At 50.1% G+C, this 26,333-nt stretch overlaps 1 protein-coding gene across 5 annotated transcripts in view; it reads right to left on the bottom strand.

Moving 5' to 3' along the window:
• Positions 1-51: 51 nt before the first annotated feature.
• The window catches only part of NBEAL2 (neurobeachin like 2), a 191,056-nt gene continuing 164,774 nt past the window's right edge, over positions 52-26,333 (bottom strand). For all 5 annotated transcript variants that reach the window (XM_060281001.2, XM_060281002.2, XM_060281005.2 and 2 more), the window contains 19 exons: positions 24,937-25,070; positions 24,622-24,729; positions 22,927-23,022; positions 22,657-22,781; positions 21,118-21,258; positions 19,291-19,421; positions 17,878-17,987; positions 16,348-16,465; positions 14,524-14,621; positions 13,089-13,208; positions 11,850-11,939; positions 11,475-11,584; positions 10,367-10,539; positions 9,629-9,723; positions 9,415-9,531; positions 7,728-7,889; positions 6,924-7,072; positions 5,915-6,050; positions 52-4,817 (listed from right to left, as the gene is read on the bottom strand). In XM_060281001.2, coding sequence (XP_060136984.2) covers positions 4,716-4,817; positions 5,915-6,050; positions 6,924-7,072; positions 7,728-7,889; positions 9,415-9,531; positions 9,629-9,723; positions 10,367-10,539; positions 11,475-11,584; positions 11,850-11,939; positions 13,089-13,208; positions 14,524-14,621; positions 16,348-16,465; positions 17,878-17,987; positions 19,291-19,421; positions 21,118-21,258; positions 22,657-22,781; positions 22,927-23,022; positions 24,622-24,729; positions 24,937-25,070 — 2,315 coding nt within the window. In that variant the 3' untranslated portion in view covers positions 52-4,715. The remainder of the gene's footprint in view (positions 4,818-5,914; positions 6,051-6,923; positions 7,073-7,727; positions 7,890-9,414; positions 9,532-9,628; positions 9,724-10,366; positions 10,540-11,474; positions 11,585-11,849; positions 11,940-13,088; positions 13,209-14,523; positions 14,622-16,347; positions 16,466-17,877; positions 17,988-19,290; positions 19,422-21,117; positions 21,259-22,656; positions 22,782-22,926; positions 23,023-24,621; positions 24,730-24,936; positions 25,071-26,333) is intronic.

The raw sequence follows: 26,333 nt of genomic DNA, 5'->3' as shown, positions 1-26,333 counted from the left end.
GGACTCGGAAGGAACAGCGAGAGCTGGACCAAAAGAACTCACAGGCTGCACTTGTTTCTTTTCAAAGTTTATTCAAAGTCACGTGAACAGGATACCGTCAAGTCTCTGGGGCAGGCCCAGTACAGCTGAAGGCAAGAAGTCATTTTCAAGTTTAAGGCATATTTATATTTTTTAAAAAATAAAAAAATCGGAAGTTCAGATTGTGCTTTTATTTCCTTTCGGAAAGAACAACTATGGACAGATCCTTGGATTTGCTGCGTTTTCCTGAGAGTAGATAGCCAATGTGGATTTGTCCTTGTCCCTACCATCTTCCCCAACTGGAAACATCTTTTTCTTTTGCCCTCACGCTACAGAGAGTAAAAGGACAATTCGTGTGTCCCTCTAGGTACTTCCATAGCACAGAATTCCAAGAAGAAGACCTCAAAAGCACCGATGGAGTCGATCCCTGTCTGCTTTGTTGTGTGCCATTAAGTTTCACCGGTGAAAACAGGTGCGAATCTACCTTTACGTTTACCTGGGCAACCTTCGTATTAGTTGTGAAAAAGCGCTTTAGGAATCGGACCAGGGGCTGGAAACTCTGCCCCCCGCCGACCTCCCCATGTAAATCATCTCCAATTGCACACTGGAAGGAAAAACTGAAGATGGGGGGAAAAACCTGGCCAGTTGCACGCTGACATTAAAGAATAGTAAGGCATATTGCCAAGTGCTCCAGATGTGGAACTGCTGTGCTTACCAGCCACCGCAGTCCTTCAGGTGGAGGTCTGCATAGCTGCACAAATGGACAGGAGGTTCTGGAGCAGATTTCCCCCAAGTGGATTACAACACCCATCAGCCGCGGGAGCTGCGGTCTAGCAACATCAGGAGGGCGCCAGCTTGGAGAAGTCTGTTCAAAGGTGGGAACAGGGGCGGCGGCGGCGATAAGGCTTTTGGGCCTGCACAGAGTGCCACTTGGAAAACGGGGTCCGTTTTCTCCCTCCCTCGGCTGATGGCAAGAGCTGCTCTTACAGGGATCCCAAGCTAAAACTGGTCCGTTCAGGATCCTTCTTCCAGCAATCCTGCTATGCAAACAGATCCCCAGGTGGGAAATAGACAAAGCCACCTAGACAAAGCTCAGCGTTTCTCCCCCCCCCCCCTGCTGCCATTTTGCTGTTTTTCCCTTCTGCATTGAGTGTGACTTGGTTGGGGACGCAATCCAGCAGCCACAGGAAGAGGTTCCTCAAAGCCGCCCTCATTCAACCTCTGTTCTGAACCCGTTCCAGCTGGGAGCCCTGGTGTCCCATTTGGAAGTGTTAAAACACAGAATTTCGAAGACACGCACGGGCAAAAAATAAAACAGATCCTCGGGTCCTTTTTATCCCCCCCAAAAGCCAGGAGATTCCAAGGTCGAAGCGAGGAGGACCTCTCCGGGGAAACGCTTGCTACGCCTTGGGAAGGTGACGAGAGCTCCTTAAATTCTCATTCGAAGGGCAAATCCACATGGAGAAACAACAGAGGTGTTTTGAGTCTTGCTCTCTCCAAGCCAGCAGGATCTAAGAAACTCACAGATAAACTCCCCACCCCACCCCACGCTTTAAATACAAAAAAATAGAAAAGTTTGGATCAACATTATTCATAAAAGATACAAAACCTGTGTGTATATATATATGTACACAGAAAACAGAACAATTGTGGGGGTTGGGGTAGTCTTTTTTTGCCAAAAGAGAGTGAGCGGATATTGCACTTTGTGGAATTTGGTCTTCACCCAGGAATTATTATTTTTGGAAGAGATCGATGGGGAGGTGGGCGGGAGGAATCGAAGGCGGCCTTTGCTTTCAGAGCTCAGGTCTTCTCTTTACGAATGAAGGCGGCCAAGTGCCTACTGCAGCCGCCAGGTGCCCTCCAAATGTTTCGGACTACAACTCCCATGAGGTTCGGTGCTGGCAGGGCCTGATGGGAGTTGTAGTCCGAGGCGTTTGGAGCCGCCCAGTTGCCGAAGGCTGGCCTGCTGTACAAATGCAAACTGCTCCTCTGTCGAGCCTGGAACTCGGATGGGTCAAGGCAAGTTGGCGGGTCGTAGGTGGAGAATTCTGCAAGGCGCTCCTATTCCTCACCTGGAATATTCACCCTGCTGGAAGGAACCCCAATGGCGCCCCCATTTTGCCATCTTTCTCCTTTCCCCGCAGCGCTGGTAGGAAGGCGACAGACAATGGAGTCTGCGGAGAAGGTGCTGCCAGTTTAGCCAACCACAGCCGTTCCCCTCCTGCCCCTGTCGTCCTACCTGCCAAGTTCCAGCCTGAGAAATAAGGGACTGGACTGGAAGTAGCAGACCAGAAGTAGCGCTGCAGCCATTTTGGAACTGGGCAAAGCAGCACCAAAAGTCGCTTCTGAGCATGCTCCGCCCAGTTCCAAAATGGCCGCTGCGCCAGAATAAACCGGGGGAAAACAAAAAAAATCAGTTTTTTCGGCTGGGGACAGCTGGAAAAACGGGGGTTTCCCGGGGAATACGGGAGACTTGGCAGCTATGCCTGTCGTAATAGCCAGCGGGAAGGGAAGAAACATGCAAAAAGCACAACACAGTTGCTCATGGGCGCAAAAAGAAAGATCGGCTTGTTTTCCCACTTGAGAACCTTCTAATAGAACTGAGGATCTACCCTTCCCTTTGCGTCCATTGGGAATGCAAAATTTGCAGCACGCGGGTTAATCTCCCAAGGTTCTCGCCCGGCCGAAGTCCTGTTGGTTTTTTTTTACAGCTGGACTCAAAAGAGGAACTTGCTGCTGGTGACATCAGCTTCCACCAGCCTGGTGCCCTCCAAATGTTTTGGGCCTACAGCCCTGGCTGTGGGGCCTGATGGGAGCTGCAAGCCAAAATACCTGGTGCCAACCGGACCGGCTTTTTATGCTCGCGTGACGCTGCTGAGAGGCAAGTCGCCGATGTCAGAGTTAAACCCGATCTTTTGCTAACTCACCAAAACCTGCTTTCTCCTCCTATCCACTGCCCCAGTCCACCAAGATAAGGAACTGAAGCCCAGACCGATATCTAGGGGTTGGTGAATAGAATAAAAAGCACAAAGCTCTCAAAATTTGCTGCAGCTGAGAAACGGCGGGGAACGGTGTCCAAACCGCACACCTTTCAAACTTGTACAATTTGTTTTTCTTGAGGGTTGATACAAAGGATCTATCACAGGTAGCTGTAAAAATAAAAACCAACCTTCGACGCCGAGCAGGTTTGGTGCTTAGGGTGCAGGTGAGAGTCACCAGCAGGCCTCAGCCAGCTCCTTCGAAGGCTTTTCAATGTTTGACTCAGGCACCCCCAAACTTCAGCCCTCCAGATGTTTTGGACTACGACTCCCATCTTCCCCGACCACTGGTCCTGTTAGCGAGGGATCGTGGGAGTTGTAGGCCAAAACATCTGGAGGGCCGCAGCTTGGGGGTGCCTGGTTTGACTGATGACGGCAAAGGGAGTGTGGCCCCCCTTAAAAGAGGAGCGCTGGGCTTGTTCCAAGGGAGGAGAGCAAGAGGTTGAAAGCAGTGGGTCTGCAGGAGGGCTAGAAGGCTGGGAAGCCCACCTCTGTGGGACAGAAGTCCTCTCCTGAATATGCTTAGCAGAGGCCGCCGGAAACTAAGGCTTGCTCGGTAAAAAGTTGGGGTGAAGACACAGAGGTTGCCAATTGGCAGGGTTTTATTGCTGGTGAAGACACTTGCGGGGCCCTGAGCCAGCCGTGTGCAGTAAGATTACAGACATTCTGTTCCTCTACTCCTTACCCCCCCCTTCCACCAATATGACCCCCTCAACTTGGGGGTCACCGGTACTAGGCCATCCAGTTTCCAGAGCGAGTGGGACTTTGGGGAGGGCTACTCTCGCCTCCTCCTTCCCTTTTTCAAGCCAGAGGGTAGGTTTAGGGCAGGCACACCCCAAACTCGGCCCTCCAGATGTTTTGGGACTACAATTCCCATCATCCCCGACCACCGGTCCTGTTAGCTAGGGATGATGGGAGTTGTAGTCCCCGAACATTTAGAGGGCCGCAGTTTGGGGGTGCCTGGTTTAGGGAGTCGGGGCGTGGGACGTGCCTGGATCTGTGCCGAGGACGCCTGGCTTAATGCTTTGCGGGTTTGCTGCTCTGCCAGAGCTATTTGCCTAGAGGACAGTGTGAACACCTCCTCCCTCCCTTCTCCCCATCCCCAAATGATCGGTGCAAGTTTATTGACGTAGTGCAACGAAAACAGGTCCTTTTAAGGCCATCGGAGAAAGACCAGGCCGCAGTCTTGAGGCTGGTGCATCTATTGCGTTTCTGTCCCCCACCCCAAAACCGCCAAGGATCGGGAGGAGGCGGATAAGGTACTCCCCCCCCCATTCCAGTCCTCTGTCTCTTTCCCGGTGTGACAACTTTGTCACGCAACTGCCCCTTCAAGCGCCACAGGAATCGAGTCTCGGTTGAGGGGATGAGGAGCAGCTGGATGGGCTCTAGGAAGCCCCTTCCCTGCAATTGTTCTGTGCGCTCCACTCTCGGAAGGCTGCTCCAGGTGTGTTAGAGACCTCCGACTTGCAGGTGGGTCCCCAAGGAAGTTTGTTTCCCTCCTCCTTCTTCCACGCAGGGGAACTCTGCAGGATGCGACGCTCCGGGGACAATGCAGAGAGGCCTCCGGGCAGCGGAAGATGCCCCGAAGCGGGCAAGGCTGGGCAGATCCCGTGTCCCGCCATGGCTGCGAGGCTACAGGTTGAAGCCGACCCAAACTGCTTACTTGGACTCCGCGGGGTTGTATTCTGTCTCTCCGGACGACACCTGGGAGATGCGCCGTGTCGAACGCCACAGCCGCCTGTGGAACTGCCCCGACTTCACCTGCAGGTGGAAGGCAGACGGGGAAGCAGAGGGAGGTGGGGAATTAGTTAATAATTTTACTAGTGTTATCAGAATTCGAAGGTCTCAAATATAAATTAAATGTTCGTAAATGTACAAGGCAAACACATACATAGGTATATAAACCACATGTCTGAAATAGCACAGGAGAGCAATCCTGAAGCCATTTTGACTCTCCCAAATTGACCTCAAATATTTCTCTGCACTGAGGAAGGAAATGGGAAAGGCCACCCCCCCCCCCGGCTTTTTTGCTTACAAATCCTGTCTTAAGGGCATATTTGTATATGAATAGGGTGAGCCTGTGACCTGGATTCAGGAACTAAAGTATTAACCATCACTAAAGAATGTCCAGGCTGCCCAGGTAATGCAATCAGTGACCATTATCAGGTATCCCGGGAGGCAAGATTTCTGCTTTAGACCTCCTTCTGTGATGTATGTATGATGGTGGTCGGCCAAGGGTCAGCAAACTTTTTCAGCAGGGGGCCGGTCCACTGTCTCTCAGACCTTGTGGGGGCCCAGACTATATTTTTGGGGGAAAAAATATGAATGAATTCCTATGCCCTACAAATAACCCAGAGATGCATTTTAAATAAAAGCACACATTCTACTCATGTAAAAACACCAGGCAGGCCCCACAAATAACCCAGAGATGCATTTTAAATACAAGGACACATTCTAGTCATGTACAAACACGCTGATTCCCGGACCGTGCGCGGGCCGGATTGAGAAGGCGACTGGGCCGGATCCGGCCCCCGGGCCTTAGTTTGCCTACCCATAGGCTACAGGGTGGGCAATTTCAAAAGTCTATATAGGGGCTTGCGCGCCATTGTTCTGGGTTCCTCCTCCCTCCTGCGTGTGGTGAGTGGGGACCCTGTTGCAACAGTTGAATAAAGATCAGGCTTACTAGCCGCTTTGCTTCTCAATATTCTCTGGTTGGCCTCTGTTATTTTCTCCTACCGATAGGGAACCCATTTAAGGACTCTATACGGGCTCTTGGGTGCCCCATAAGGGAAAAGGAGCAGTTTTTTTCTTATAACACTAGGAAGAGTTGAGCTGAAGAACAGCTGACACTCACTCACCTCCAGAGGCTGCCCTGCTCCGACCACAATCAGCTTCCCATCCTCCAAGCCCACGAGGATGTGACTCTTCTCCTTCGTCACCGAGACGCTGTGGATGGGGACCTTCATTGCCAAGGGGGCGACGGCAGCTTGGAGGCTGAAAGGAGAGGGGGGGGCGGCTGCGTTAGGTGCCAAGGCACTTAAAATCTAATATAATGAGGAGCATAATAAAGGCAGGAACAGGCATGGGGAAGTCTTAGTGCAGTATGACCGTAAGTTAGAATTTTTTTTCCAAGGGTTTGGAAACCAAGCCTGATGAGGAACGGTTGAAGGAGCTGGGGATGTTTAGCATGGAAAAGAGGAGACTTAGAGGAGATATGACAGCCACCTTCAAGTATCTCAAGGGCTGTCACACGGAAGATGGAACAAACTTGTTTTCCGCTCCTCCGGAGGGTAGGACTCGAACCCATGGCTTCAAGTTGCAAGAAAGGAGATTCCGACTAAACATCAGGAAGAGCTTTTCTGACAGGAAGAGCATTGGAACGGTCTCCCTCGGGAGGTGGTGGACTCTCCTTCCTTGGAGGTTTTTAAACAGAGGATGGATGGCCACCTGTCATGGATGCTTTAGTCCAGATTCCTGCATTGCAGGGGGTTGGACTAGAGGACCCTTGAGGGTCCCTTCCAACCCTTACAATTCTACGATTTCATAGTGCCTGTTGCTGGGAAACCTAAGTGGGGAGAGGGCCACAGCCGATCTCAGGTCTCAGGGGCTCCTGCAACAGGCATCCGGTTAGCTATTGCAGAACAGGATACTAGGCTATATGGGCCACTGGCCTGATCCAATGGGCTGCCGGACTCCAACCCCCATGAGCCCCAGCCAGCGCGGTCGATAGTCGGGCATGATGGGAGTTGTAGTCCAACAGATCCCTTGCCGAATGTGAAGATTCAGAGGCTCTTAATGTGGACTGCTTAGAGTTCCAAGTGAGGGCAACTGAGCTGAGCGTCAAGGGGTGAGGGGATGAACCTTTACCTCTGAAGGTCCCTGATCTGCAAGGAGCACTGGATGGTCCCCAGCACGACAAACTCCTCCGTGACGCACATGGCGGCAACCTGCTCGTCCAGAGGGATGGAGACCAGATGCTTGCCGTTGACAGAGTATAGGTGCAGGGCAAACTTGTCCTTCAAGAAACGAGAGGCGGAGGTTAGCCAAGGATGCTCTCGCAACAGCCGCTCCTTCAAACGGAAACCTTAAGCCGCCCCGCCAATGCCTTGCAAAGCGCACCAGCAGAGGTCTTCGGCATGTGTGCAAAGTTGGCCGCTCTGCTTCGTGGTATTGCAAGATGTTAGGCCCAGGCAGGGCCCTGCTCCAAAATGGGTCTCTCGACAAACACCCACACGTCCTGCGCTGCTTCTGCCAGTGGCTCCACTTCGTCTTTGCCTAAGCTCATGCCTGGCAGCAGCGAGGCCCCCCCCACCCCCAAAAAACCCTTTTCCTCTTCCCTCCCTGATGCTCTTTCCTTGTGTGTCATGGCTTTTTAAGAGTGTAAGCCTGCGGGTAGGGACCATCTAGTTTTGACCGTACTGCTCTGGGATTTTTCTTGGCTGGACAAATGCTCTGAATAAATACGAAATGAATAAGAACCGAAACCGAATGAGATTTTGGCTCAGTAGGCTCCTTCTGTCCTGATTCTACAAGCTCCCCGTTTGCTTCCGCAAAGGTCCCTGCGCTGCAGAAAGAGACCCGTTTAAGAATCGCTCGGGACTTGTCTCTCTCATCCGCCAAGGTGACTTGCCTGCTAACCCCCCACCCCAAGCAAGGCCTCCCGCAGCCCACCTTCAGAGAGGCTCTTCCTTCCACGGTCGTCTGCACCACGACCTGCCCCTCGTGCCCCATGGTGAGGTTGGAGACGGTCACTGGCAGGGAGCTCTCGCAGGGCGGCCGGAGCGACTGCATGAACTGGCCTCGGCGGACAGTGTGTACAATGACGGTGCCGTCCTGGAAGAAGAGAAAGTTTCCAGCGATGATAAAGATGCCCAGGAAGGCAACGCGGGGGGGGGGGGGGAGAGAGAGAGAGAGAGAGAGCATAAGCACGCAATGGAAGGCAGCGGTGTGGAAACGAAAGTGTCCAGCTTCGGTTAGGGCAGAGAGTTACAGTGGTACCTCTGTGTCCAGCTTCTGTGCATGCACGAAAGAACGCTTCTGCGCATGCGCGATAAAGCATTTCTGCACATGCGCGAAGCACGCAGAACACTTCTGCGCGTGCGGCGAAACCCGGAAGTAAACACTTCCGGGGTTGCTGCATTTGCAAGATGAAAAGACGCGTCCTGAAGCGGGTGCAACATAAGGTATGACTGTATAGGACTAGAACACTCCACATAAACTGTGTTTGGAAAACCAAAGGATTTTAATTTTACCTTCTGACAATGTCAGGTAATGCTGAATAATAACAATAATCAACACAATATTAATACGGCCATACCTTGGTTTTCGAACAGCTGAGTTCTCGAACGTTTTGGCTCCCGGATGCCGCAAACCCGAAGGTGACTGTTCTGGTTTGCAAACTATTTTTGGAAGCCGGACGTCCAACGGGGCTTCCGGTTGGCTGCAGGAGTTTCCTGCAGCCAATTGGAAGCCGCACGTACTTGGTGATAATTTTTAATGATCTCCATGCAATTTTACACATTTTCCTTACAAAGCAAAACAAAATGGCGTTAACCAAAATGCCTTTTGAAGAGCTCGGTTGGTAGCACGAGACCCTTAAGCTCAAGTTCACAGGCTCAAGTCCTATGTAGGGCAAAAGATTCATGCATTGCAGAGGGTTGGACCAGATGACCCAAGGGGCCCCTTTCAATGCTACGATTCTATAGTTCTCTGTGAATTCCCTGTGAAGTCATGTGGCAACTTTTCAGCACCCCTCACTTTGGGAATTTGAAGGTTGAAAAAATCCAACACAGAAAGCAGGAAGAGAAGAACTTTAAGAAGGAATGGGGAAAATTCAAAAATTTTAAGACAACACTATAAAGAACTAGAAACTTTGACAGGATTTGAGTAATGCTTGCAACGTACTAAAAATTGTGGTTAAAATGGATTAGTTTTTTTTAAAATAGAGAAAGTAAGAGAAGCAACTGGGAAAAGATGGATAATGGACACCATGGAAGGGCGGAAGGGATTCGAAGGATTCACAGAATCCTAAAGGAAGATGTTTGAATGTTTGAATTTCAATTTGCAAACAAGATGTTTGAATGTTTAATGTTTGAATTTCAATTTGCAAACAAAAAAGATCTGATATGAAAAGTCCAAAAGGGAGCTTCCCCATTCTCCTGGGACATTGGGAGTTCTTGCCCAAATCATCCGGACGACTCCAGGTTGGGGAGCCAGGACTAAATCTCTCTGCTTTGTGAGGCCCGTAGACACCCTTCCGCCTCTCGTCATTGGAATCTTCTGGGTTCAACTGCTTGTGTACCAGAAGGAGGCCGCGGACAAGAATGAGAAGGCACACACAGGCCCCGCTGCGGCTCACCTTTGACCCCGAGACGGCCATGTCCAACTCGGTGCTGATGGCGACGCATGTGACTTCGTCGTCGTGCCCGTAGAGGACCTGGACGGGCTTGGGTGCCAGGCCACAGGAGAAGCCACCCTGGGGCAGAGGAGAAAAGAGGCCGTCAACAGAATCTCTCAGAATCGTAGAGTTGGAAGGGACCGCTAAAGGCCATCCAGTCCAACCCTCCTCTTACCTGCTGCAGGACCTGCCAAACCATGCAGGTGGTATCCCGTGACCCGGATATGAGGTAGATTCCGCACAGATCTAAGGCCAGGCAAGTGACGACGTCTGCAGGGCAAGGAGAGGGGATCACCAAAACAGAAACACACGGATAATGGTCCCCAGTTAGTTACCTTATCTACATGCAGGGGATAAACATATATACATATGTACAAATGGAAGAGCATTCAAGGGCAACTCCCTGCAGGCAGAAAAGGAGTGTGTCAGGGAGGCAATAGTAAAATAACTTTAAAGATTGGAAACAAAGAAAAACAACCAGTTTAGCCATTGCTCGCTAGGATTATATTCTTCGAACTTTCAGCGTACAAAAAGGGAAACGGGGAGGAAACTCTAGGAAGGGGTAACAGAACAATAATACTATTGGAATTATAAGAATTGCTCGTCTGAAAATCCTCCTTAGTCCCTCAGGCATGGTTTCAAAATTATTTAGGTTTTCAAACCACAGAAAAGGAAGGAAATCACACTCGGACGTTTCCATTCCCTTCTCTCCGCAGCCATGAGGACTAGAAACATGCCCTTTTAAGACTCAAGACAGAACAAAAGGGAAGCAGCAACTCTGAGGGTGCCAGAGCCTGTACTCGAGGAGCAAAATATACGCTGGCATTAAGACATTCAGCATGCTCTGTTTTTCGATTCCTCGCGATTTTCGGAAGGGAGCCTCTCCTCCTGCGAGCGAGTCGTGGCTTCCTACCTATGTGCCTCTTGATGTGACCCACAACTTTCCCTCTGCTGAGGGACGTCACCCGCAAGCTGTTGTCCCAGTGGCCTCCGCTGAAAAGGAGCTTCCCATCGTGAGAGACAGTCAGCGTCTTGGAGGACACCTCTACTCCTGGAGCAACGGGTCCATACAGGAAGCGCTGGGTCCTAGCAGGAGGGAGGGAGAAAGAAAAAGAGATATTCCTGCCAAGCAGCGAAGCCTGCATTTTAGGCAGGTGAGGAAAAGGGATCAGAGATCCACCGCACACCTCACCCACTGAAGACCCCTTTACCTAGGCCAGTGCTTCTCAAACTCCCCGGCTGTTGCTGGACTACAACTCCCATCATCCCTGACCACTGGGGTCCTGTGTCAGGAGTGAGCAGCGGTAGATCGCACCAAGTGAGTTAGCTCTGTACACTGGTACCTTGGTTCCCAAACACTGAAAACCCAGAAGTGAGTGTTCCGGTTTTTGAACATTTTTCAGAAGCCGAACGTCCGATGCGGCTGTCGGTTATTGTTTCCAGGGTGCCTGCACCAATCAGAAGCCGCACCTTGGTTTTCGGACATTTCAGAAGTCAAACGAACTTCCGGAATGTATTAATTTGAGAACCAAGGTACTACTTTATTTGGCGCTCTTCTTTTTGTTATGTATTTTTGTTTTTGAGGCTTTTTCAGTTCATTTCTTTTTGTGACGGTGTAGAACCCAGTTCAGCTACTGATTGATTGAATGATTGTGTGACTGTGGAAATGGATAAAAGCCCTCCACCCAAACAATGACTATCATCAGTACAGGTAAGAAAAAAATAATAAATTTAAATTTTAGTCATCTACAATACTGTCTTATTTATTTTATAGCACAGTACATTGGTGCTTACATTTTATGGATCAATTGTCTCGCGACAGCCGGAGACCCAAGTCTGAGAGACACTGAGCTGGGGGCGTGGCACCCGCCAAGCGGCAGAGGCGGGTTGCGGCCAGATCTCGCCAAAAACCTGCGAGACCTCGCCGCCGGCAGAGGCGCCTCCTCTCTTGGGGTCCCGCCGCTCGGGGAGACCCACCCAGAAGCCTCAGCGCCCGAGGTGGGAGCAAAGCCCCGACTCACTTTGCGTTGGAGACGGTGGGGTCTTTGGTGAAGCTGAAATAGTTGGAGATGTTCTTGTCGTAGGGCAGCCAGCCGTGCGTGCCCAGCAGCCCATTGGCACTAACAGTGACCTGGAGGAAGTTTTTTTGGGGGTGGATTAGTCAACAAAAGAGGCAGGGAAGCAGCGACAAGAGAGGGGCAGGGAAGCGGTGACGCAGGAGAGGTGGGGAAGGAAGAGGGCAAACAGGAATCGCAGCATCCTTCCTGGAACAAGGGGGATCGCCCACCCAAAGAGCCACAGAATTGTTGCAGAGTTGGAAGGGGCCCCCCAAAGTGTCATCTAGTCCAACCCCCCGGCAAGGAGGCCTTGGGAGAAAAGCGGCAGTTTGCACCTACCAGCATATCGGGATATCCCTGAGTCATGAAGGAGTGTGCTTGGTTTTTGGGGACCACGGCCTGTACCAGTGGGATCCCGTCGCTGATGCTCTGAAAAGGGATGAGACGAGTCACTGCGTTTTGCCGCTTGATTTCGGTAAAAATCTGTCCCGCCTTTGTGATAATTCCCCACCACCAGCTACAGAAAAAGGACACAGATCTACCCCACCTCCAGCCTTGCTCTGGGAAAGGAAAGGAAAGGGAGTCGCAGGAGATAGGTGGGTAGCAATGCCCTTTCATACGTATCATACAATTGTAGGGCTGGAAGGGGCACTCAACAGTCATCTAGTCCAACCCCCTCAAACGAAAGCATCCACAGCCATTCAACCTCTGCTTAAAAACCTCTGAGGAAGGAGAGCCCACCACTTCTTGTGGGGGGGGGGGTTGTACCCCTGCTGAACAGCTCTTGCCGTCAGAAAGTTCTTCCCGATGTTGAGATGGAATCTCCTTTCTTGGAACTTGAAGTCGCTGGTTCGAGTCCCACCCTCCAGGAACAGGAGAAAACAGGCTTCTTCCATCTTCCATGGGACAGCCCTTCAGACATTTGAATATGGCTCTCGTATCACCTCTCAGTCTTCTCCTCTTCCCCGGGCTAAGCATCCCCAGCTCCTTCAACTGTTCCTCATCAGGCATGGTTTCCAGACCCTTGATCAGGGGTCCCCAGACTTAGGGCGGGGGAGTGTGCGCGCAGTGGGCCGGAGGGTGGGGAAGTGCGCGCCCGTGCGCATGCACAAACACATTTACTGGCGCGGTGGCGCGCTTCCAGGCCGGAAAAATCGCCGAAAATTGTTTGTGCGCATGCGTATGGGCCTCCCCTGACTCGGAAGTGCACCTCCCCCGACCCGGAAGTGCACCGGAAATGACCTCTTCAGGGTCGGGAGAGGCCCATACGCATTGCGCAGAAACGATTTCGGCGCTTTTTTCAGATCTGGAAGTGCGCCGCTGCCCAGCGCGCCGCAAGAGCGGGCGGCGGCAGCGGGCGTCGTCGTGGGCCGGATTGGGAGGCCAATTGGGCCACATCTGGCCCGCGGGCCGTAGTCTGGGGACCCCTGCCCTTGATCCTCTTGGTTGCCCTCCTTTGTGCGTGTTCCAACTTGTCAATGCCCTTCTTGAACTGCGGTGTGTTTGTGCATGCGTATATCCATGTACTCTGCACGCGCACAGAAACACAAAATTACACCCTGGAGGAAATAGACTTACTTCAGCAAAGAAGGACTTGAGCTCGCTGAGGTTCTCAAAGACGTTGGGGGGGATGGTGTCCAGGCGAGAGAGTCTCTTGGAGGCTGCGTTTTCGGCAGAGAGCCGGGCTGGATGAGGCTCCTAGAGGAGGGGGGGGATCATGGTGTTTCTTTCAAACAGGACTGGCATCTTGTACCCTATCGTAACTTTGTGTGTAAAACCTCAATATCTTACGGCTCCCGCCCATTGCCTGTCCTGTACAATCCACACACCCCATGAGATGAAAAGGGGGTTCCTGCCATCGCTTGTGGGAGACACAGTGATGAAGGGAGGAGGGGCCTTTCCACAGATCATTTTCTAGGCTGACCTGCCATGCGGGAAAAGCCAGGCAGCCAAAATGATGTTTTAATGTATTTTTAATCTTTTCTTGGAAGCTGCCCAGAGTGGGCGGGGTAATAATAATAATAATAATAATAATAATAATTTATACCCCATCCACCTGGCTGGGTTTCCCCAGCCACTCTGGGTGGCTTCTAACAAAAGATTAAAAATACATTAAATATATTATTATTAAAAGGCATCCATGGCGCATTAAACCACCAACACTCCCCCCCCCCCGCATTCTGCTGTTGCAAATTGGGTGGGGCGCTGCTGTCAGAGTGTCAGGCTAGGAGCTGGGAGAGAGCTGGGTTCGAATCCTCCCTCGGCTACGAAGCACGCTGGGTGGCCTTGGGCCCGTCACGGCCTCTCAGCCTAACCAGTTGTGGGGTTAAAATGGGGAGGGGGGGGGGAAACCACTTAAGTGAGCCACTTAAAAATGTGGGGTATGCATGCAATGAAATAAATCTGAAACAAAAGTTGTGAGCGGTACGTAAAATTCAAAAACAGACCCTGTTTTCAACGTGGGCCTAAGAGAAGCAGAGAGATGCAATCCAGGGCATTGCCCGATGTTAGGGATTGTTCTAGCAGTGAGCATTCCCTGACAATCGCAGAAGAGAGGCACCCTGGCTCAGGCAGCATCCTAGAGCCCTTACTGCAACCTCAGACAGGATATCAGGGGGAGGGATCAGGGAAAGTGTCCAGCGGGGAGATGCCTCGCCCTTTTAAGTTCATGCCTGACTTAAGACATTCCAAGGTGCGCAGGCGCAAAGGGAGGAGGGCAGGAATCCCACGCTTACTATGCTGGGGGAGGAGCAGACGCCAGGCATTGGGAGAATCTTCGTCAGACTTGTATTCTTGATACTGAATCACATTGTAAATATCAGGCAAAATAAAAGCCTTAAAGACAGAATGGCTGTGGTACTAGTTTCTCAGAAGTAGCCAAACAAGGACCGTGACACCCGCCTTCTGCTAGCTTCCACCTGGGCCTTGCAAAATGGCCGCCTGCCTACAGGTCAGGTGTTGCCCTCCTCCCCCGGATGCCTTTTGGGCAAAAATCCGCAAGACATCTTCCTACCTTCAGGAGCTGGCAGGGGGTCTGCCCAAAGTTACTGATGATGCCCTCCAGAGCCTTCCTTTGGGTCTCGTCGGCGATGGCATCCAAGTCTACTGCCCCTGAAATAAATAAGTTTCGGGTGGCAGGAGGAACATACAAAATGCAGTGTAAATCAGGGCTGGGGGGACCTGTGGCCCAGAAGATGCGTCAATTAGGGACTCCAGATTGGAGTAGGGTTGCCCCATCTGCCCCTCACTTCCCTCTGCAGCCCATGCAAAAACTGCCTTCTTTAATAATAATAATAATAATAATAATAATAATAATTGTTGTTGTTTAGTCGTTTAGTCGTGTCCGACTCTTCGTGACCCCATGGACCATAGCACGCCAGGCACTCCTGTCTTGCACTGCCTCCCGCAATTTGGTCAAACTCATGTTCGTAGCTTCGAGAACACTGTCCAACCATCTTGTCCTCTGTCGTCCCCTTCTCCTAGTGCCCTCAATCTTTCCCAACATCAGGGTCTTTCCCAAGGATTCTTCTCTTCTCATGAGGTGGCCAAAGTATTGGAGCCTGAGCTTCACGATTTTATTATTTATATCCTGCCCAACCCCAGCCACTCTCAGCTCCCAACAGAACACTAAAAATAGAACAAAACTTCAAACATTAAATTTTTCTCTTTGACATCTGATGGGAGGGCGTTCCACAGGGCGGGTGCCACCACTGAGAAGGCCCTCTGCCTGGTTCCTGCAACCCCACTTCTTGCACTTCATACCTACGGGACCGCCTCTCCCGGTATGCCCCGTAGAGGACATTAAGGTCCACAAATAAAAACATACTGGAGATCCCGAGTCACAAGGTGGTTAGACTGGCCTCGACCAGGACCAGGGCCTTCTCAGTACTAGCCCCGACCTGGTGGAACGCTCTCACTCACTCAGGAGACTAGGGCCCAGCGGGAGTTGTCACCTTTTCGTAGGGCCTGCAAGACGGAGCTGTTCTGCTTGGCCTTTGGACTGACTCAGTCTGACCCCGATGTTACCCTCCCCTAAGGCTTTATCCTACAGATATTTCAATGAGGTTGCACTTGTAGAGTCCTAATTTTAAAACTGAATTCTAACATTGTATTTAATCTGCATTTTAACTGAATTGTTTCTTTTATGCTTGCTTTGATATTCTTGTTAGCCACCCTGAGCCCAGTCTTGACTGGGAAGGGCGAGGTATAAATAAAATTATTATTATTATTATTATTGAGGGAACCACCAGAAGGCCCTCGGAGCTGGACCTCAGTGTCTGGGCAGAACGATGGAGGTGGAGACGCTCCTTCAGGTATACTGGACCGAGGCTGTTTAGGGCCTTAAAGGTCAGCACCAACACTTTGAATTGTGCTCGGAAATGTACTGGGAGCCAACATAGGTCTTTCAAGTCTGGTGTTATGTGGTCTCGGCGGCCGCTCCCAGTCACCAGTCTAGCTGCCGGATTCTGGATTAATTGCAGTTTCTGGGTCACCTTCAAAGGTGAAACATAGAGCGCATTGACCGTTAGACCCACTCTTGGTCTCATTTGCTCCATCTGCCAGAGCCTGTTTTTGCATTTAGGGAAAATCCCCAACTCACTGAGGGTTTGAGACCCATCGGCTCCCCTCACCTGGTTTAGCCGGCCAGTCGAAGCCGTTTCCTGGGATTGTGGCCGCTGTTGCATGCCGACAGCTTCCAGGAGCCCCAGGCAAGACAGACTAGCCTAGAAGGAACACGGTGTGTCCCCCACCAGAGGTACTACATACAGAATCACAGGGACCCCATGGGTCATCTAGCCCAACCTGACGCAGCAGATGCAACGAGGTCCCACCTTACCTTCATACGTGCAGTAATAGAAGACATTCAGCGCTTCCACAGCGGCTGGGCCCCGCTGTTTGTACCCAAAGATCAAGTCAATCCACTCGTGCAGGTGGGCAGACACGTACTCCGACTCCTGCCAAGGACACAAGGGGATGATGAGATCAAAGCACAGCACAGGCCGGCTTGCATGCCACTAAAACAAACCAAAACACCATCGCTTTTCCCAGGGTGCAATCTGCTCAGATACAAATACAGTCGTACCTTGGAAGCCGAACGCCTTGGCTTCCGAACAAATCAGTTCCCGAACGATCGAAACACGGAAATGAGCGTTACGGTTTTTGAATGATTTTTGGAAGCCGGATGTCCGGAGCGGCTTCCGATTGGCTGCGGGACGCTCCTGCAGCCAATTGCAAGCCGGAGTTTGGTTTCTGAACTGTCCCGGGAGTTGAACAGACTCCTGGGATGCATTCTGTTCGAAGACCAAGGTACCACTGTAACCGAAATGCAGAGACACTGCAATTAATCCAGAATCCGGCAGCTAGACTGGTGACTGGGAGCGGCCGCCGAGACCACATAACACCAGACTTGAAAGACCTATGTTGGCTCCCAGTACATTTCCGAGCATAAATGTGAAACTTTTTGCATCTTTTTTGTTTTGTTTTGCAAATGCAGGCAAACCTGTTTCATGAGGGGAAAAGTAGGGTTTTTTTGCCCTAAGTCGGGTCATTCTGCTGATCAATTTCAGCGGATTTTTAAATTTTAAAATGGATTTGCATATCGCTAAGACGCCGAGGTGTCCTTTGTGTGAGACTGAAAAGAAGGAATTTAATAAAAAGCGCGTGGCTCACTGTTTGGAAAAGGGCACTGTAAGGGGGAGAGAGTATAGCGAACCGCCCCCTATCATCAGGAGCAGCTCCTCCCCAAGCAGCCACGGAAGCGCAGGGTCTGAAGGAGGGAGTCAGGAAGCAGAGAGGGAGAGCCAGGGCTCCGGCAGCAGGGAAGAGCCCCTGCTCCACAGGCGGGAAGAGAGAGAGACGGAAAGGGGGGGAGAGGGAAAAGACGGAGCGTAGACCCTTTCCCCCGGCAGCGGAATTAAGGAGGAGGAGGAGGAAAGGGAGGAGATTCGCTGTCCCCAGGCTCTTATGTTGGCCCAAGGGGCGAAAAGGGGCAGTGCCGGATTCTGACACGGAATAGTGGACATGAAACCAACAGCTCATCACACTGTAAATAATGTGCACCAATAAAGACTCTGAAAGACAAGTTTGTGGAGAGTCGTTACTCAGGAGTAGCCGCAATAACCTCTGACAGGCACGTTGCATACTTTATTTCCCTAACTACAGCCACATACCAGAATGAAATGGCCTCAGAAAAAAAAGATGCAGAACACCCCTCGACTTTCAGCAACTTGCCCTCAGCAATTAAAGCATTTGGGCTTAGTTAAAACTAAAGGAAAAGGAGGGTAGTATTATTATTTATAGCAACAAAATCTTTCTCCCTCTCCATTGCCCTGCCTGCCTGTGCAATGTGGAGCATTGCTCCTCTTACCAGGGCTTTCCGGTGCTTGTGGATGAAATCTTCTGGGGATTTGGCCCACCTGGGAAGGACGACGTCTCCCACTTTCTCATTCGACATCTGCAGAGAGCCTAGATCAAAGCCTGCAGGGTGGGAAAATGTGGGAGCATAGAGCAGGCAGCCAAAACCAGCGTTCTCCGCTGTCCCTTCCCTCTAAAAAAACCACCTTAGCTCCCCAAGCTTTTACAAACTGCACTTCCGATTTCCAGAGTCAAGGACCAGCAACTCACACATGGCATGATCAACGTATGGGACTCGTTCATAGCTGCCAAGTACCCCGTATTCCCCGGGAAACCCCCGGCGGTCTCCCGTTTGAGCTCCTCTCCCGTAAATCTCCCTTAAATCCGCTCCTGTCGGCAGCCATTTTTCTAGTGCCAGTTTGCCCATCTATGGGCAACAGAAAATGGCTGCCGCTGGCACCGGAAATATCTTCTACGCATGTCCGGCGGCCATCTTAGGGGTGGCCACATGGCGGCAGCCATCTTGGAGGTGGCCGCATGGCCACCCCTAAGATGGCCGTCGCCATGCGGCCACCCCCAAGATGGCCGCCGAACAACTTCTGGTGCCGCTGCTGCTGTTGATCCCGTATTTTTCTGCGGGAGACTTGGCAGGTATGGACTCGTTACTACAAAGTTACGCATCTTACTGGCGGTCCCTGACGTCTCCCCTTGATCTCTGCTTACCCACCTAAGGGTGAAGCTATAGGCCAGATTTGCAGAGCAAGGCAGGGGTGGGCGGTTTTGAAGCATCCTCACCACCTTCGGGGCAAGGAGTATCCTTCTCTCTCCCCTTGGGCAAACTCTGAAAAGACCCATTTTGCCGCTTTCCGGCCGCTTCCCAATGTTAAATTGAGGATAAGAGAGGCCTGACCCAGCCCTGCCTGGCTATTGCCGGGACTGAGCTTCATTTCATTTCATTTTTTTATTTGTATGCCGCCTTTCCACAGTTAAAAACAATGCTCAGGGCGGCTTACAACATGACAAGATCTACACAATTTAAAAAGTCACAAACAATAAATAAACCACATCAAAAAATACACAACCAAATGGAAAACAATTTTCACGTATATCAAAATCTAAAACTAAGAATACAGCATTAATATCACAGTTCAAAATGACATAGGTAAAAAATAACAGCAATTTAGAACAAAAAACGAAACAAAACGGAGCCCTCTCTACCCAGCAGCAGCAGCCAACTTGGGATCTTCTGACCTTCTGACTTCGTGTTTGAATACAAGGCCTCTCCAAATACTTGGCTGCAAGAGGAGGAGGACTTACCTCCTGCTGGCGAACTCCTCGGCGGCTTCTGCCTGGTCCCTGTTGGCCAGCGGAATTGGCAGCCCAGATGGCCTGGGAATCTGAACCAGCCCAGGAAAGGAACACTTACTGTTTTGGTTCTCCAGGAAGTCCGTAAAGTAGAAGAATTCCGGGATCAGCTCCTTCACGTCCACAGGGTTCTCCATGCGGGCTTGCCAGGCGGCGGGGACAGAGTGAAACTGCCGGTCGGAGCAGTCAAACCTGCCGGCATAAGAGCGAGAGATTAAATTGCAAGGCTGCAGAGTGGGAATTTGTCCGATCCTCTCCGCTAAAGCCGTCCCAAGTCGGCGGCTACCACCGCCTTGTCAAAATGGGCAGAGACGCACATTCCTGGTTCCTAGGCGGTAATGCACTAAGCGTCAGTTTGCATTTCCTAGTGCAGAAAGTATTGATCTGATGTGTCGAGATCTTTCCTATTCTACTCAGTTCAAGAGAGTTCTGGAAGCTTCTCTGTGTGAAAGAAAGAAGCAGAAGGTTCATGAGGTTTGGGTTATTCCTTCAGAGAAGCTGAGTACCGCTGCCTTAAACTGGTTCTGTTATCTCTTTCAGTCAAGGTCATGCTAACTATACAGTGGTACCTCTGGTTGCGAACGGGATCCGTTCCGGAGGCCCGTTCACAACATGAAAAGCCCGCAACCTGAAACGCCGTATCTGCGCAGGTGCACGGCACGATCTGGCGCTTGTGAGCAAAGCACGATTTAGCACTATTGCGCATGCGCGAGTGGCAAAACCTGGAAGTAACCCCTTCCGGTACTTCCGGTTTACCGCAGGACGCAACCTGAAAAGACGTAACCCGCAGCGGACGTAAGAGAGAGAATTGCTAATTGTATTATTGAGAATTGCTAATTGTATTATTGTGGAGAGAGAATTGCTAATTGTATTATTGAGCTAAATCTGATCATATAGTTTGCATTGTATAATTCTGATTGTATGGCTTAGCCCTGCATAACCCTGGGATGCTTTCCTCCTAAAATGCTTCTTAAAATGCTTTCCTCTCTGCCTCTCTGTGTGCCAAAGTGTAATGTAAGTGAGACAGCTTCCTATCAAGGCCGAATAAGTTGGCCTTGTCTGGAACACAGAGAAAGGCTCATCAGCGGATGAGCTTGACGCTGGAAGCTGCTAGCTTGACGCATAAACTAGTCTTACTGAAGGCTTTGATGAGTCAGCATGTGTTTATGCACAGGACCGGACACGGATCTTCCTTATATGTACTTGTGACCCCCTTGCGTGCGCACATTTACAGAGGAGGGGGAAAGGAGCCCAAGAAGTGTATAAGAAGCTTTGCAAATTTGTGTTTCTTTACTCTTGTCGTGAGCTGATCACCAAGAGTCTCTTAAATTTAAGAATTAAGCTCTTTCTCTGAATGGAACTCAACCCTGGTGTCATTAGTGACTGTCTCTGTCCCTGCCTGGGCGCAACTTAAGAACCCTTATCAGCTAACAAGGCTACAGTATGACTGTAAAAGGAAGGCCAGAAGGTTTCACTTTCTCTCTCTTTTCCTTCCGGTGTGGTGTTCTGTACATAGTATGCTTAGTGCTAAGGTTTAGACTTATTATAAGTTATTGCAAGTTTCAGTTAAGTCTGCTGGAACTGGATTTCTGATGGACAGGGCCAATCTTGAATGTATTGGATTTGCGACCAGAATTGCCTCGGGTCTACTTTTGGGGAATCCTGCGACGTGTTTAACTTTTTACTCTGCTAACCATACGTCGGGAGTTCTGCCCTGGATCAATATGGAGTAGAATTCCATGACACTAAGTGGCCATTTGACGAGAAGGGAAACGAGCAAACGGCAAGGAAGGGCTCGGCCCATCATGTCTGCGTGTGTTTACTGGAGGAGCAGAGAGAGAGAGAGAGAGAAGTCTTTCTTTTCCGCGGCTGGCTTGCTCTCACCCACCTCCCGCTTTGCAACTGGATATGCAGAGTAGTGAAAGGCTCTGTGCGGATCAGGTAGTGCATGACGCCGGCTGCGTTGGAGTAGTGGGTGCCGTAGTGGAACTTGTCAATCATGCCCGTGGGGTCCTCAAAGCTCTCATACCTATGGGCGGAATGGCAAAGCCAGAAAGAGCAGAACTCAAGTCTGTGCGGCGACTCCAAGATGGCCGACATAATAATAATAATAATAATAATAATAATAATAATAATAATAATATACCGCCCTTCATCCAAACGTCATGGGACGGTTCACATCGTAAAGGTACAACACGGGAACACAAAATGCAAAACAGAACGAAAGCAAGGCAACTCCCCTGCCACAAACACACCAAGAAGCATTTTCGCCAATGGTGGTTCTGAAATGGCGCATGCGATTTAGCATGACTCGGCCGCTGCTTTTCTGCTTTGAGATATTCCCCCTACTGGGCAGCTCCTCTTTCCTAGTCCCCTTTCCGAAACCGTATAACCCCAGTCCTGAATGATCTACATTGGCTCCCAGTATGTTTCCAAGCACAATTCAAAGTGTTGGTGCCGACGTCAAAAGCCATAAACAGCCTCGGCCCAGTATACCTGAAGGAGCGTATCCACCCCCATCATTCAGCCCAAACACTGAGGTCCAGCGCCGAGGGCCTTCTGGCGGTTCCCTCGTTGCGAGAAGCCAAGTTGCAGGGAACCAGACAGAGGGCCTTCTCGGTGGTGGCACCCGCCCTGTGGAATGCCCTCCCAGCAGATGTCAAGGAAATAAACAACTATCTGACTTTTAGAAGACATCTGAAGGCAGCCCTATTAAGGGAAGTTTTTAATATTTAATAAATTGTTGTATTTTAATATTTCTGTTGGAAGCTGCCCAGAGTGGCTGGGGAAACCCAGCCAGATGGGCAGGGTATAAACAATAAATTGTTGTTGTTGTTTTATTCTGTTTTTAATCTGTTGGGAGCTGCCCACAGATGGGCATCGTATAAATATTATTATTACTATCTTGAATGTTGAGATGAAAGCACTTTTTATATGGACCTTAGGCGAGGGGTAAAGAGTTAAATCGTCCTTCTCCCCCACCCCCAGCTGTAACACTGGTCTTCCTGCAATTTGCTGGGGTGGGCAGAGGTGGGAGAGGGAAGAAACTGATGCAAAAGCAGTGGTACTTGGGAAGGGAAGGGCTAAAGAGACAATTGGGAGGAGAGGCGGGATGTAGAGAAGCAAAAGCCTAGAGCAGGCATAGAGGCAAACTCGGCCCTCCATCTGTTTTGGGACTACAATTCCCATCATCCCTGACCACTGGTCCTGTTAGCTAGGGATGATGGGAGTTGTAGTCCCAAAACATCCGGAGGGCCAAGTTTGCCTAGGCCTGGCCTAGAGCAGTCACTGCCCTTCAGGTGGGTTTGGACTACAACTCCCATGTTGCAGGTACCCGGCATTTCCCCCCACCGAGATGCTTCCTGCCTTCCCAGCCGCATTCGTTCCCGGGAAGGCTGCAACGCCGCCGAGAAAACTCTGCACTCACTTCTCCTTGACGTCCTTGGCGTGCCTCTCGTTGGCGACCCCAATGGGCTTGGAGAGATCCCGGAACACAGCAGGGTTGTTGAGATCCAGAGTCTCCGAGACGTAATCCTGCAGGATCCACGGGAACTGGAGGGGAGGAGAGAAAGGAGAGCCTCTGGTTTTGCCTGCTTGGGGGAATCCAGCGTTTGCAGGGGGGTGGGGCAGGAGAGGAAACAATCTTAAGCAGCACCGGATGAGGCTCAGGGGCAAAGGTTCGCCCTCGGATGCTTACCACGGGATACTGGGAGAGGTCGTTGTAGGTGCGGCCTGCGATGGTGTTGAGCTGCATGAGGTATTCGAAGTTGGAGATCTCCCTGTTAACCCATTTCTGGAAAAGGAGGGTGGAAATAAAACAGTGGATTCGGTAAAGGATCTGGCAAAATGGCCGGACCAGAATGGTAAATTCTTTAAAAATAAATCAATTTATTCATTTGGTTTTTCAATTTAAAGTTTTACAATCACATATCCAACATACAACATAAAAAAAAACAAGTTTACAGAGAATCTCCTGGACTCCCCTCCTCCCCTTTGTGGGCCCTATTGTTAGTCATTTCCTCCTGCATCTTTTATAATAATCCAAATCTTTTACATCTCAATTATCTCCAAAATTCACCATTAAACTACAAGTGACATTCCAATCCTACTAACGATTTTATCTGTTTACAATGGTTTTTAAGATAAATTATAAAATTTCCCCATTCCTTATTAAAATTTTGGTCTTCCTGATTTATGATTCTTCTGGTCATTTTTGCCATTTCGGCATAGTCCATCAACTTAATCTGCCATTCTTCTCTGGTGGGAACTTTATCTTCCTTCCATCTCTGGGCCAGAGACAAAATGATAAATCAAGTGTTTAGGAGCCATTTAAAAAGAACCACAGAGGTATTTCAGGGTAAAATCCTGAGCACCAAGTTTCTAAAATTAAAGAAGGTGGGTGTAACACACACACACACACACAAATCAAATTTGTGACCTGAAAGCCATTTCTTCACATCTCCTAGCTCTGGGGGAAGAGTGCCATTGTGATATGCTCAGGAGTGAAGGAAATGCACTCTGCGCATGGTCAAAGGCACTCGCTTCTTCACTTCGGTTTTAACTGGAGGATCTCTCACTCCTGGCTCAGATTCAGCTTTGGCTCAACCCAGAGGAAGCGCTGAAGAGAATCGGGTTCATCTAGCTGTGTTCTGTCTGCACTGACAGGCAGCTGCTCTCCGGGTTTCAAATGGGGGGATTTGAACACAGGACCTTCTCAGCTGCAACCTCACAGTGACATTCTCAAAGTCCGCTGAGGCTCTCCCCAAACCGGCTCCAACCTCCAAGCTACCCAGTTCACAGAATCCGGGTGGCTTCCACATGGCCGAAAAAGCAGCGGTGACTTCCCACTCTTCCAAAATGGCAACGGTATAGGATGCCATACTTTTTCTGGCCATAAATTCATCCCCAGTGCCACCCTACTCTACCCTATAAAAAGCATTATTCAGAATAGTGGTTTGTACGACCCACCGAGGAAGTCAGTAACCCAGAAAAATTGTAAACAGTAACAATTAATTGCACATTTATTCAAAATCCGATTAAAACTATAACTAATTCGACGAAACGGGTGGACTTGAACCAGCAATGCCAGCTTTTCAAACCCTGAGGGTCATTTACACATCCAGTGCCCCATTGTTTATTAACGCTCCCCCCCCCCCAGGATAATAAGAATAAGAATAATTTATTATTTATAGCCCACCCATCTTTCTGGGTTTCCCCAGCCACTCTGGGCGGCTCCCAACAGAATATGAAAAACATGATAAAACATCAAACATTAAAAACTTCTCTAAACAGGAGGCAAGGCTGCAAACCACTTGCCTTCATTCTCAAGATTCAGGAGTGTCTGTGCCTATCAGATTTGCTTGTGATGAAAAGACAATGTTAAATTAAGCACCTGAGTCAAGCCCGAGGCTTTCAGCAAGTCCTGCGGCGATCGGCTGGCAAAATAGATCTGATTCGGGGGTCGGAGGCCAAGGATGGAAGAATAAACCTTGTTCCGGACCTGGGAGAGAGAAAGGGCAGAAAAACCAGCAGGGTGTTATTATCCGTTGCCAACCCAGCGGCCGACTCTCCCAGAAGGGTGCTGGGTCTGCAGAAGCTGTGCATTTGCCAATGAATCAAACAATAAATAATAATAATAATAAAAAAGATGTGCTTTACTAGGAGATCAAAAGATGAGGAGGAGGAGGAGGGACCCGGCTGCCGTTACCTTTTTCTTGAAGTTGAGGAAGTAGTTTGCCTGGTCGATGAAGAAGAACTCCAGGGCGGACCTGCGGAGGTTGTAGCGCCGGAGGTGCAGTTCCCGGAGCTGAGACAGGGGGCGCTTGAAGTCGTAGCCGATTCCTGGGTAAGAGGATCACAGCGCTTAATCTCTCAAGTGTGGAGAGCCCAAAGCAATGCTCTGCTGTTGCCAAGGACTGGTTGGATGCAGAGGAATGGTGGGAGGGACTAGGGGGGGAACCCCCAAGGGTTTCTGGTCATGCCTCCTGTGGTCTCCCAGGACCAGAAGAGGGATGAAGAGGGAGGATCAGAGGCAGACGCATCGGCATAGTCTCAGATTGCTTTGCAAGGACCCTGGAGGGTAGGAGACTTAGGTGGCTGTGGGAAGGGCAGCAACCTTCAGTCTCACAGGGGCAAGACCTGCCAGGAGGAGTTGCTGCGCTCACTAGGCCTGGCAGTACGGAGCAACTTGTTTCTCCTAACAGAAACAGTGAACTTCACTTACTCTGTGTGATTTATTGCTGACCTGCTCCTGACAGCTGCAACTTTGGCTACTCAGGAATGGGAACCTGAATTTCCCACTTCCCACCTGGGATGCTTCCCAGTGGCACCTTTGATGTGGGATTGGTGTGTGTGTGTGTGTGTCTCCTCACACATGCCACATTGTTGCACCATTCACACAAGGTTGTTGACACCAAAATGCAAGCCCCTCTCCCAGCCTGTTTAATCCGTATTTGCCCTCTGCAGGGAAAACCCGGTAAGTAAAAAACAACAACAGCACCCTCTGGTGAGACACCCATGGGTGCTATCTCAACAACCTGTTTGCAAACTAAGCGCCACTTATTTTTCTGGCCCCTTGTGACTTGTCAGTTTGCATTTCTTGGTGCAGAAAGTATTGATCTGATGTGCAGAGATCTTTCCTATTCTAATTAATTCCAGAGGGTCCTGGAAGCTTCTCTGTGTGAAAGAAACAAGCAGAAGGTTCCTGATGTTTGGGTTATTCCTTCAGAGAAGCTGAATACAGCAGCTGGCTTAAAGTGGTTCTCTTATCTCTTCTGACAAGGTCATGCTGACTATAATAAGGCCAGAAGGAGCCTTGTTTTCACTTTCTCTTCCCATCTCTCTTCCTTCTGGTGTGGTGTTCTGTAGATAGTGTTAAGGTTTAAACATAGTGTTAAGGTTTAAGTTTAAGTTAAGTCTGCTGCAACTGGATTTCTTATGAACAGCACCAATCCCGAATGTATTGGATTTGTGACCATTCTGCTCATTTACCTTCAGTAGCAGTAAAGTTCTGCTGGATGAAATATTCATTGCCTCTGGAGTATTTTTGGGGAATCCTGCAACGCGTTTAACTTTTTACTCTGCTAACCATACAGTCATACCTCT

This window comes from Zootoca vivipara, chromosome 11 (genome assembly GCF_965207765.1).
Source record: "Zootoca vivipara chromosome 11, rZooViv2.hap1.1, whole genome shotgun sequence".
Taxonomy (NCBI): Eukaryota; Metazoa; Chordata; class Lepidosauria; order Squamata; family Lacertidae; genus Zootoca; species Zootoca vivipara.
This window is presented reverse-complemented; position numbering and strand designations above follow the sequence as displayed.